Here is a 13,425-nt window from a genome sequence, read left to right on the forward strand (position 1 = left end):
AGGTGATACCTGAGCGTGGTGCCTTTAGAGGGGTGTGTCTCACAGAAACAAAACGGCTGCATACGTACACTCAGACTAGATTAGTGATAAGATCAGGTGGTATTATGGTAAATGAATCCCACAGTGATACAGATTCTCATTCCAGATCAAATAATTTCTGAAGCACATAAACTCTTGTCCCTAATACAACTTTAAGTAGATATGAAAAACATAGCTTTTCCTGAAATGTTGACGTAAAAAGGCAATATTTTTCATAAGAAAGACAAGAGTTCAAGTTACATAACAATCAATCTGTTGGGAATAAACAGTAGCTTAACAGCTTGTTCCCAAACTTAATTATTGTTATAGTTAATGACCTGGTATGTTAATTCTTTCTGTTTCAGACTTTTAGGTCCATTTATTGTGATGCTTGGAAAAATCACGAAGGATGTGCTTAAATTCCTATTTTTATATGGAGAATTTTATATCCCTTATGCCTGCGCCTTCTGGATTATTTTTGGAGGTATCATTTGCTTTTAGTAATATTGATCATTTTAGCAGTTTTGCATTCAGGGTGGTTTTGCAATTTAGATAATGTGTTTGTTTTCTTTTTTTTTTTTTTTTATCTTGGCTATACAGGACATGTGAGTAATATGAGTAATGTTCCCCAATTGCTGTTTACTATTTTTCGAATCACCCTGGTTGACGACTATAATTTCGAAGATATGTATGACGTTGATCCCGTAATGGCTTATATACTGTGTGGGACCTTCCTGGGAGTTTCAGCAATTCTCTGCATCAATCTACTCATTGCTCTTCTTGCGGATACATTTCAAAGGTATTGTACGTTTTTAATAATTACTAAGAGTTTCAAATTAGTCACAGCAACTTTAAAAGAAGAAAAACTACCACAACAAGAGGACATAGTCTTAACTTAGAGGGGCAAAGGTTTAAAAATTATATCAGGAAGTATTACTCTACTGAGAGGGTACTGGAAGCATGGAATAGCCTTCCAGCTGAAGTGGTAGAGATTACCACAGTAGAGGAGTTCAAGCATGCGTGGGATAGGCATAAGGTTATCCTAGCTATAAGATAAGGCCAGGGACTAATGAAAGTATTTAGAAAATTGGGCAGACTAGATGGGCCGAATGGTTCTTATCTGCCGTCACATTCTATATTTCTATGTTTCTATAACTCAGATGTGGTCTTACGCAACTCCTGTCTAATAACCCCAAACAGCTGTTAAACTCTAAAAATAATATTCTCTATAACAGAAGGGTCTATCTAAACATCAACTACAAACTAAAGAAGTAATAGAGCCATCCTATGCAACTGGCTGGAACACACAAATTAATGAAACACAAGGTGGCACTATTTCAACATTATCTTTGCTATTAGTTTTTTTTTTTTCTTATAGTTGGGATTTTTAATGAGACATTGGAATAATACAATGTTCAGAACATCTTATTATAAAATAATAACACGAAGTAGGTAGATCCAGACAAATATATATATAAACTAATGGGTTCGGGGTAAAATTAATGTAATAGCTCTAGACCAGGCTTCCCCAAACTCCGACCCTCCAGATGTTGCTGTACTACAACTCTCAGCCAATCTATTTCATTCATAGACTCATGGGAGTTGGAGTTCAGCAACATCAGGAGGGCCGGAGTTTGGGGAAGCCTGGCTCTAGACTGTAAGCTTGTCATCAATCTACTGTTCCTGTAACATTTTGTACTTGTCTTGTTAAATTCCCCCCTCTAATAATATTGTAAAGCGCTGCGGAATATGGTGACTCTATATAAATGCCAAAAATAAATAACAATAATAAATAATAGCTGGGTCACACTCTAAAAGTCATTAAATACTTTTAATTTATATAAAATTATGTCATTTTGTTTAAAAACAAATATACTTGTATATTTCAATTTTCTTTTTTCACAAATTACAAAACAAAAGTAAATTGCAAACAAGCATATTTAGCTGTTAGAAAAAGTGATCCCCCCATTGAAACAGAATTTATTTTTTTTAAATTCCAAATATGCATTACTATATATGGTTACGATAATAATATGTATAAAGGGCGGAAGTCCCTATAGTAAAGGAATTCCCAGTAGATAGTAAAATAAAGTAAAATGTATTTATTTGTATTCAGGTGCCTAATACACAAATGGTTGCCAGTATACTCATATAGCAAATAGACATAAAGGAATTCTCTCTTTTTTTTTCTGTATTTGGAACCCCAGTGGCAAAATAATTGAAAATATGACATAAAAAGCACACATATATAGAGAACGTGAAATAATCAACTGAGAGAATTGTACTCCCTCTATAATGTCGCATGCTGATGGGTTAAACCTGGTGCAGCGGACGGCATGAAGACGTTAATAGGTGATGATTAATTCCACCATAACCAACTGTAGCGGACCATTTCACTTACAAGAGGATAAAACCCAGTTTAGGCGATATCCCCCTTTCCAGATGCACAGGCAGCTACTGCAAACACCACTCTCCCGACTGGAACCACATGAACTCTGGAATCAGCTGAACAGGAAAAGCATACCATCCGCTTACACTCCTGGCAGTCAGCATACAATCCAATTCCCCCAAAGAACGAGACGACACATCGCTTTGAAGGTTAAGCAGGAACTCTGGACTGGCTCATCCAGCCCGGCTTTTATTTCCATCTCACACATACAGGCCACACCCAGGGGGAGGCATAAAATAACCAATGACATAGATGTTACCTCCCACACATCCCCTCCCCTTAGTGTGACACATAATCCCATTATGCATACAGTGTAAAATATACTTTTACACAACTTTCATAACTTTAAAACCATACATCACATTCACATAAAAATACATATCCACAATCAATCCATTCAGGGGAACAACATATTAAAAAAATGGCATGAATCCGACCAGGGGTTCAAAAGTTACTAAAAGTATCTTTTGTCCCTCCTGGCTGGCAGAAAAACATCCCCACAATGCACCCTGGTTTCCTCCCTTCTGCCCTGGAGTTAATTGGAGAAGTAATCCAATTATCCAGGACTAGAGGCAGACTCCATTAACCACATGGTTGCAAAACGACATAAAACACTTTAAAATACATAAAGTCACATTTACACATAACACACAGACATTTCACCTATCCCCAGATAGCTGGGATCTGCGCGCACAAAACTACCGAATAGCGCGCAGATCCTACTCACACAGTACAATTGCCATGGAGCTAAAGTCTTTCCCATAGTCTTTCATTATATGAATAGGCTCCATGGTATGGCTATCTGGGGTATCACATTCCCATAAAGTCTGGTCCATAGTCCAAAGGCAAGAGGCGGGCAATCAGCCCCCTCCAAGGACACGTGGCGAGGCCGGTTTCGCCACACCAACCCAATTAAGACAGGTCTCTGAAATGCTTGGAGGGACCCTTTAAATATTAGGAGCATAGAGATACAGCTGAGTGGTCTACAGAAAAAAGGTTAGGAAGACAAAACCATCAGACATGGGGGAATTAGCACGAGGAGCTTCTGAAGGTGGCAAATTGGAGCATACTAGATACAGGTTGTGATACTAGAAATAAAATAGTAATAATAATATTCCTTTAATATCTTTCAACCCTAGGGTATATGATAATGCAACAGCAAATGCAGCCATGCAGCAAGCTAGCACACTACTCCAAATGGAAGAAAATCTTAATAAAAAGAACAAAGCCAAGTTTGATAAACATATCCAGACCAACTGCGCTCCACTGACCCTGTTCTATGACGATGATCTCACAGTTGACCAAGATGATGACCTGAAAAAAGTCACCATCCAGATCAAGGTACGTCAGGATACTATGCAATATCCTGCAATAGTCCCACCATAGAAGCAGATAAATGGTATTTAATGTATTGTTAATTATTAAACCAAACGTTCCCCCAATTTGCATGCTGTGATATCAGAGGATGTTCGAAGAATCACCTTCTAAAAGAGGGCTGGCACGGGATGGGGACCAATTATCCAACAACGACACTGGCATACAGGGGTTGTGGGCTGCAGCATCAAACCATTTTTCTGTAGACTAGAATAGCAGGAGTTGCATTGGGATGTCCGTTTGGTACAGTACTGCATACTTCCCAAGTGTCCCTATTTAGGAGGGACAGTCCCTATTTTAGTACCACATTCCTCTCTCCCGCTTTTCTCCTAATGTCCAACTTTTCTAGAAGATTCATATTGTTAGTGTCTGAGTGTATAACAGAGCTCCAGAGAAATAGAATTCACAGTAATGTGTCTTTAAATTACAATAAATGTGTTTAGAGATCAGTCTGTGTAAATAAGATACATTTTTCTTGTTCTGATTTACATTTAAAGAGGCACTGTCACCGTCAGTGATAGTCCAACACTATCAGTACTTCAGAAATATTCTATCCTTATGAAATACTAATTTGTCAGAGGGGTGTTGAGCTGCATAAACTGTTATTAGTAAGTCTCCTAAAATTTCTTAGAACAGCCTCGCCCCTGGCCACACCCTCATTCACATTTGTACTTCGCCTCCAGGCCAAAAATTGCCAGCCCTCCCCTATTGCCCAGTCATACCTCCCAACAATTCCAATGGTTCCGCTTGCAATTTAAGAGGCATGGTTGAAGGTAAGACCATAGGACAAGGTACCATACATCGAGAATATTTTAGATGTCTTCATTCTCGATTAACATTTGTATAGTTAATAATGTCATTTTGGAGCCAGACTAATCTATCCTTAATAACACAGACAAAATAAAAAATGACAGAGTCCGTTTAAAGTTAGTTCTTGAATAGAAGGAACGTGTATGGTACAGAGAACCCATCGTCCAGATACTAGATTTTGTTCATAGTTCCTTTAGCCTTTAATTATAATTGATTTCCGTCACAAAATAAGCTAATTTTAAATGTATAAAGAAGTAACTGTGAAGGCCTACTTTGTCATAATGCATTCAGCACAATCTAACACAGTTGTTTTTTCACTGTCAAATTGTTGTGATAAACGGCTTTGTGCGGGGGTGCGTCAGGCTGAGTGTTTTGTCAGTGAATCAATCTTGATGTAAAAACTACACATAATAAAATGTGATGCCTCATAAAGAGAGACAATGACCTTTATAACCATATATCATCTGCGTAGGGTAACACTGGATTAAAAACAAGAGATGCTAATTGCTTTATTTATTGCGGAGGACGACACACAGACAAAGATCAAAGCCTTTCACTGGGTATGAGAAAAAAGATCAGGAAACCAACCTAATAATATCATTGTTGAATGTAAAAGCCATGGATATTATTCAAATTGCACTTCAAACTTTTTTTAATTAACTTGTGATTGTGATCCAAACTACAAGTGACGTGCTGTAACGGCGTTCTCCATGCGGCATTTCACAAATAGTGGGGTGTTTCGGCAACCTTTTATTATGGGTATTATCATGTGAAAAAAAATATTTTTCAGATTCTCTGTTAATCTCTAAAGCTTTGATGACAAACAACGTTATTATCCCTCCCGGTCATGATGGTCCCTATGATGGACCATATACTATTTTCATTAACAATCAACAGATTTCTGCCAATACTAAATAAAGGAAAATCAAGGTCAGAGCACGGTCTCCTTTAACCCAGGGTGCGATGGCTTTATAGATTATTGGTGTTGAACTATGACCACCTCACAGATGCTGTCTTACTACATTCCCCATACTTCTTAGCCAGCCTATGACTCACAGATAAATATGGAATTTATAGTTCGAAAACTGCTAGATGAGAAGACCAGTTTGACCACACTAACACAGACTGGCAATTGTCTGTAAAAAATTAGATGAAGAATAAGCTAATTAGAGGACCAGATTTGCTTCTGAGGTGCCTAGAAGCATAGATGTTTCAGACATCCCAAATCATCTCCAAAAAAAAAATCAAATTCTCCTCTCCTTCCTCAATGATTAGGAAGATGCACAAAAGAGTCAGTAGGTATATATTTTACTCCCCCTACATGATAAGACGGATTGTCATAAAAAGTATATTACAACTTCACTATGACAGGTTGGAGGCATTACCTGACCTGCTGGGTCATCCGTCCCCTTTACACACAGGATCCAAAATGACGCCGACCACGAGGTAGTGGCCATCTGTAGCTCCGCCTCCAAAGTTCATGCGAACGTGCGTGTGATGTCACCACGTCGACGCACACGCACGTTCTGGGGTCAGAGGCCAAGCCCTGACCAATCACAGTCCCTGAATGTCCCTAGTTCATTGCCCTGTCGTGGTTTCTGTTCCTGGTTTCCAAGAGTGTGTTTTCTTGTCCTTGTTATTGATATTCCCGGTAATCTGACCTTGGCTATTCCTGACTATTCTGATCTCTGATTTCCCTGACTTGGCTTTCTTATCGATCTTGTGTATTTCTGGCTTCCTTGACCTCGGCTTTCCCTTGACCATTCTCTGTATTTCAACGTATTAATCCGGCCATTCTAAGGACCGGTTTACGTTCTGTCTATTTTTCTATTCTATGTAGATGTTACACAGTTTTGTGTGTTGGATCATATTAGTAGTCGTGACACTCTATTATTCCTTTCCTCTCAAGTCAAACCTCCACCTTCTATTAAAGCACCTAAACGAGACAATGAAGTAGCATGGGTTGCCAGTGCCCGGGACAAGGCAAGTATTGTTCCCTCTAGCCCGTGGGCTGTTAGCACTCCCCGAGCAGTTTGACAAAAATTTCATGCACCTGTGACTCTCCCTTACACTTGCCCTATCGCTAATGCGGAATATATATGAAAGCGTCAGAATTACACCGAGGGTTATTCACTTAAGTGAGAATTCAAAGTGAATTTTAAATGTAATGTCAAAATAGCCAAGCTGGAAAAATTCTCGATGCTCTCAGTTTGGCCATAAGTTTGAAATTCACTTTCAATTCTCATTTTACTAGATAATCCTGTAAATGTTCTATGAAACATAACTGATTTGTTACCTCGGCCACTAAAACAATAATACCGCTCAGCAGAAAGAAATCAGATTAAAGTATGAAATCAGAGTAAAGTATGAAAATCTCATTTTCACCCCCTTTGAATGGAGCTTGAAGATTACATGTTGCCTGTGGGTTAGGAGAGGAGCTATGCCACAGATTTACACAGTTTGTTTATAATAAATTATTAACGTACAGTTTATAGGTTCAACATGAGTATCAGCACGCATGTTGGTGCTAACAAGTTATTTACATTTAGAATTATGGTGATTTGGACAAAAATACAACTTGGGAAAATACACGTTTTGCAAATTTAGCAATTTAGGCCTAAATATGAATTCTACTTCTCAGTTTAGCTCAGTTCACTGTTTTTATTGTAATAGAAATTCAATCTGTAGGAAGAGAATGGTTTTGTATGCATAGTGCAGCCAAAAATGTACTGTTAATTCTAACATTTGTGACTTCACCATACGTGTGGACTGTAACACACGCTATACGTGCGGACTGTAACACACGCTATACGTGCTGGCTGTAAGACACCCTATATGTGCTGGCTGTAACACATGCTATACGTGCTGGCTGTAAGACACCCTATATGTGCTGGCTGTAACACACGCTATACGTGCTGGCTGTAACACACACTATACGTGCTGGCTGTAAGACACGCTATACGTGCGGACTGTAACACACCCTATACGTGCTGGCTGTAAGACACGCTATACGCGCTGGCTGTAAGACACGCTATACGTGCTGGCTGTAACCCACGCTATACGTGCTGGCTGTAACACACCCTATATGTGCTGGCTGTAACACACCCTATATGTGCTTGCTGTTAACCACGCTATACGTGCTGGCTGTAAGACACGCTATACGTGCTGGCTGTAACACACCCTATATGTGCTGGCTGTAACACACCCTATATGTGCTTGCTGTAACACATGCTATACATGCTGGCTGTAACACACGCTATACGTGCTGGCTGTAACACACGCTATACGTGCTGGCTGTAACACACCCTGTACGTGCTGGCTGTAACACACGCTATACGTGGTGCTGGCTGTAAGACACGCTATATGTGCTGGCTGTAAGACACGCTATACGTGCTGGCTGTAACCCATGCTATACGTGCTTGCTGTAACACACGCTATACCTGCTTGCTGTAACACATGCTATACGTGCTTGCTGTAACACACGCTATACGTGCTGGCTGTAACACACGCTATACGTGCTGGCTGTAACACACGCTATACGTGCTGGTGGTAAGACACGCTATACGTGCTGGCTGTAAGACACGCTATACGTGCTGGCTGTAAGACACGCTATACGTGCTGGCTGTAACACACGCTATACGTGCTGGCTGTAACACACGCTATACGTGCTGGCTGTAACACACGCTGTACGTGCTGGCTGTAACACACGCTGTACGTGCTGGCTGTAACACACGCTATACGTGCTGGCTGTAACACACGCTATACGTGCTGGCTGTAAGACACGCTATACGTGCTGGCTGTAAGACACGCTATACGTGCTGGCTGTAACACACGTTATACGTGCTGGCGGTAAGACACGCTATACGTGCTGGCTGTAAGACACGCTATACGTGCTGGCTGTAACACACGCTATATGTGCTGGCTGTAAGACACGCTATATGTGCTGGCTGTAAGACACGCTATACGTGCTGGCTGTAAGACACGCTATACGTGCTGGCTGTAACACACCCTATACGTGCTGGCTGTAAGACACGCTATACGCGCTGGCTGTAAGACACGCTATACGTGCTGGCTGTAACACACCCTATATGTGCTGGCTGTAACACACCCTATATGTGCTTGCTGTAAACCACGCTATACGTGCTGGCTGTAAGACACGCTATACGTGCTGGCTGTAACACACCCTATATGTGCTGGCTGTAACACACCCTATATGTGCTTGCTGTAACACACGCTATACGTGCTGGCTGTAACACACGCTATACGTGCTGGCTGTAACACACGCTATACGTGCTGGCTGTAACACACGCTATACGTGGTGCTGGCTGTAACACACGCTATATGTGCTGGCTGTAAGACACGCTATACGTGCTGGCTGTAAACCACGCTATACGTGCTTGCTGTAACACACGCCATACCTGCTTGCTGTAACACATGCTATATGTGCTTGCTGTAACACACGCTATATGTGCTGGCTGTAACACACGCTATACGTGCTGGTGGTAAGACACGCTATACGTGCTGGTGGTAAGACACGCTATACGTGCTGGCTGTAACACATGCTATACGTGCTGTCTGTAACACACGCTATACGTGCTGGCTGTAACACACCCTATACATGCTGGTTGTAACACGCCCTATACGTGCTTGCTGTAACACGCCCTATACGTGCTGGCTGTAACACACTATACGTGCTTGCTGTAACAAATGCTATACGTGCTTGCTGTAACACACGCTATATGTGCTGGCTGTAACACACTATACGTGCTTGCTGTAACACACGCTATACATGCTGGCTGTAAGATGCGCTATACGTGCTGGCTGTAACACACGCTATACGTGCTGGCTGTAAGATGCGCTATACGTGCTGGCTGTAACACACGCTATACGTGCTGGCTGTAAGATGCGCTATACGTGCTGGCTGTAACACACGCTATACGTGCTGGCTGTAAGATGCGCTATACGTGCTGGCTGTAACACACCCTATACGTGCTGGCCGTAACACATGCTACACGTGCTGGCCGTAACACGCGCTATACGTGCTGGCCGTAACACATGCTATACGTGCTGGCCGTAACACATGCTATACGTGCTGCCCGTAACACACGCTATACGTGCTGGCTGTAACACACACTATACGTGCTGGCTGTAACACACGCTATTCGTGCTGGCTAGACATGTGCAATTCGTTTTGGTCCGAATATGAATTCGGATGAATTTCGGGCAATTCGGACATTCGGGCACTTCCGAATGTTCGAATTGCTGAAGTGCCGAATTGCCGAGTTCCCGAAGTTCCGAAGTTGCCGAAGTTCCGAAGTGTCAAAGTGCCGAAGTGCCGAAGTTCCGAAGCACAGTATTGCCTAAGTACTAATATACTTACCCAGTGAAAGAAGAAAAATGTTACATTGTATACAATTTTAAATAAAAAGTATACAAACATAGCCAGGATTCAGCTGTAAGCATTTGCAACACTTACAACAATCAAGTAACATACATTCATATAAAATGTAAGTTACTTGGCCAGTCAGTGTAATGACAGGAATGAATAAGTAGATAACTCCCTAATTCCCACGGTATTAGGGAGCTATCTACTAAAAGGCTGAAAGACCTACATTGGTCTTTCAGACAAATTTACTAATACTAAGTAAAGATTACTTAGTATTAGTAAATTATGCCCCTACTCGCTATACCGCGAGTAGTGGCATGTCTAGTAAACAGTGAGCAGCCTGTGGCTGCTCACTGTTAAAAAAAAAAGGTCCTCCCCCCTGGCCCTCACCCCTGAGCGGTCGGTGGGGGCCCTAAATTATAATAAGGGGGGGGACCTAATGTCCTCCCCCCTGGCCCCCACCCCTGAGCGGTGGGTGGGGGCCCTAAATACTAAAAAGGGGGGGGGCCTAAGGTCCTCCCCCCTGGCCCCCACCCCTGAGCGGCGGGTGGGGGCCCTAAATACTAAAAAGGGGGTTTACTCCGTGAAAACCCCTTCAGGTCACTTACCTGAGACCCCGCCGATGTCCCTCTGCGGTGGTTTCGGGTCGGCGTCGCTCCTCCCAGTAATTACTTCAGAGAGTGGGCGAGACTGATCCCGCCCGCCGGCTGAGGAAACCTAATCCGCATGTGCGGCAATGCCGTGCACGCGCATTAGGTCTCCCCATAGGAAAGCATTGAAAAAGATTTTCAATGCTTTCCTATGGGGAATTGAGCGATGCTGGAGGTCCTTACACAGTGTGAGAACGTCCAGCGATGCTCTAGCAAAGAAAACCTTTCCTATGAATCAGGAAGTGCCCTCTAATGGCTGTCTAGTAGACAGCCACTAGAGGAGGAAATTAACCTTGCAATGTAATTATTGCAGTTTATAAAAAAACTGCAATAATTACACTTGCAGGGTTAAGAGTAGTGGGAGTTGGCACCCAGACCACTCCAATGGGCCGAAGTGGTCTGGGTGCCTGGAGTGTCCCTTTAAGGGGTTAAAGGAATTTTTAAAGATTTTAATTTTTGTTTTACAATTTAATGTATTTAATTATGCATTTTTTAAATTGGGGATGTATCTAAAATCAAACTTTTAAGCCTTTGCAAGTCCAGACCTTCTGTGCCTACCAATCAGAGACTTTCCAATGCTGCTAAATGACTTTGCAAGTCTTTGCAAGGCATGTGCTCTGGTCAGTTGCCGCCACTCTGGTTTAGATCCACTAAGCTTAACAAACCAGGAAGTAACAGGACCTGTTGTCTGATTGACAGCCAGGGGGTGTCAAGGTTAATTTATAAAAGTGCCAATTTTTATTGAAATCTGCACTTTTTGTAAAATGAAAAAGGAGGACACACTATTCACACAGATATTATAGAAGATAGTAACTAGAGGTTATCTATTGCAATCTAGAAATAATCATATTAAAAGATTTATAGAAAAGACTTGTCCAAGAATTTTTAGACTCTAGTTCCCTTAGGCATTTATTCTAAATACTGTAAAATATTCTGCTTTAACTTTTCTCTGTGATGTTCTGGTGGGAATGGACTTCTGTTTAAAAATGCATGAATCTTCTCACAGTTCTGTTAATGAATTCAGAGGTCTCTCAACGCCTGCTCAAATCATCGGCCTACTTTTCTTGCAGGAAGAATTGGGCGAACTGATGCATTTAGTAAAAGAGAGGAAACAGAAATCTGAGTTATCGAGCACACAGAAAAAGAGAAATACCTATGGAAACATTAAATCCAGCCCACAATGGAGGCAAACCAATAACCTGCAGGTGTAAGTCAATTGTTTCAAATTTTCCAACCTATTTAAACGTGCTATATTAGACATAGAGATGCATTTATGGATTAATTAATTTATGCAGTCAGACTGTATACTCCTTACCTATACAAAATCCGTACAGTCAGACTGTATACTCCCTACCTATACAAAATCCGTACAGTCAGACTGTATACTCCTTACCTATACAAAACCTGTACAGTCAGACTGTATACTCCTTACCTAAACAAAATCCATACAGTCAGACTGTGTACTCCTTACCTATACAAAATCCGTACAGTCAGACTGTATACTCCCTACCTATAAAAAAATCCATACAGTCAGACTGTATACTCCCTACCTATACAAAATCCTTACAGTCAGACTGTATACTCCTTACCTATACAAAATCCGTACAGTCAGACTGTATACTCCTTACCTATACAAAATCCGTACAGTCAGACTGTATACTCCCTACCTATACAAAATCCGTACAGTCAGACTGTATACTCCCTACCTATACAAAATCCGTACAGTCAGACTGTATACTCCTTACCTATACAAAATCCGTACAGTCAGACTGTATACTCCCTACCTATACAAAATCCGTACAGTCAGACTGTATACTCCCTACCTATACAAAATCCGTACAGTCAGACTGTATACTCCTTACCTATACAAAATCCGTACAGTCAGACTGTATACTCCTTACCTATACAAAATCCGTACAGTCAGACTGTATACTCCTTACCTAAACAAAATCCATACAGTCAGACTGTATACTCCCTACCTATACAAAATCCATACAGTCAGACTGTATACTCCCTACCTATACAAAATCCATACAGTCAGACTGTATACTCCCTACCTATACAAAATCCGTACAGTCAGACTGTATACTCCTTACCTATACAAAATCCATACAGTCAGACTGTATACTCCCTACCTATACAAAATCCGTACAGTCAGACTGTATACTCCTTACCTATACAAAATCCGTACAGTCAGACTGTATACTCCTTACCTATACAAAATCCGTACAGTCAGACTGTATACTCCCTACCTATACAAAATCCGTACAGTCAGACTGTATACTCCCTACCTATACAAAATCCGTACAGTCAGACTGTATACTCCTTACTATACAAAATCCGTACAGTCAGACTGTATACTCCCTACCTATACAAAATCCATACAGTCAGACTGTATACTCCCTACCTATACAAAATCCGTACAGTCAGACTGTATACTCCTTACCTATACAAAATCCGTACAGTCAGACTGTATACTCCTTACCTATACAAAATCCGTACAGTCAGACTGTATACTCCCTACCTATACAAAATCCGTACAGTCAGACTGTATACTCCCTACCTATACAAAATCCGTACAGTCAGACTGTATACTCCTTACCTATACAAAATCCGTACAGTCAGACTGTATACTCCTTACCTATACAAAATCCGTACAGTCAGACTGTATACTCCTTACCTAAACAAAATCCATACAGTCAGACTGTATACTCCCTACCTATACAAAATCCATACAG

At 41.3% G+C, this 13,425-nt stretch overlaps 1 protein-coding gene across 1 annotated transcript in view; it reads left to right on the top strand.

The window, feature by feature from the left end:
* The window catches only part of LOC134609309 (transient receptor potential cation channel subfamily A member 1-like), a 101,433-nt gene that overhangs the window by 59,111 nt on the left and 28,897 nt on the right, over positions 1–13,425 (top strand). The window contains exons 14-17 of the mRNA XM_063452988.1: positions 384–502; positions 619–817; positions 3,607–3,808; positions 11,758–11,894. Of these exons, the coding sequence (XP_063309058.1) occupies positions 384–502; positions 619–817; positions 3,607–3,808; positions 11,758–11,894 (657 nt within the window). The remainder of the gene's footprint in view (positions 1–383; positions 503–618; positions 818–3,606; positions 3,809–11,757; positions 11,895–13,425) is intronic.

The sequence above is a fragment of the Pelobates fuscus genome, chromosome 4, assembly GCF_036172605.1.
Source record: "Pelobates fuscus isolate aPelFus1 chromosome 4, aPelFus1.pri, whole genome shotgun sequence".
NCBI classification, from domain to species: domain Eukaryota; kingdom Metazoa; phylum Chordata; class Amphibia; order Anura; family Pelobatidae; genus Pelobates; species Pelobates fuscus.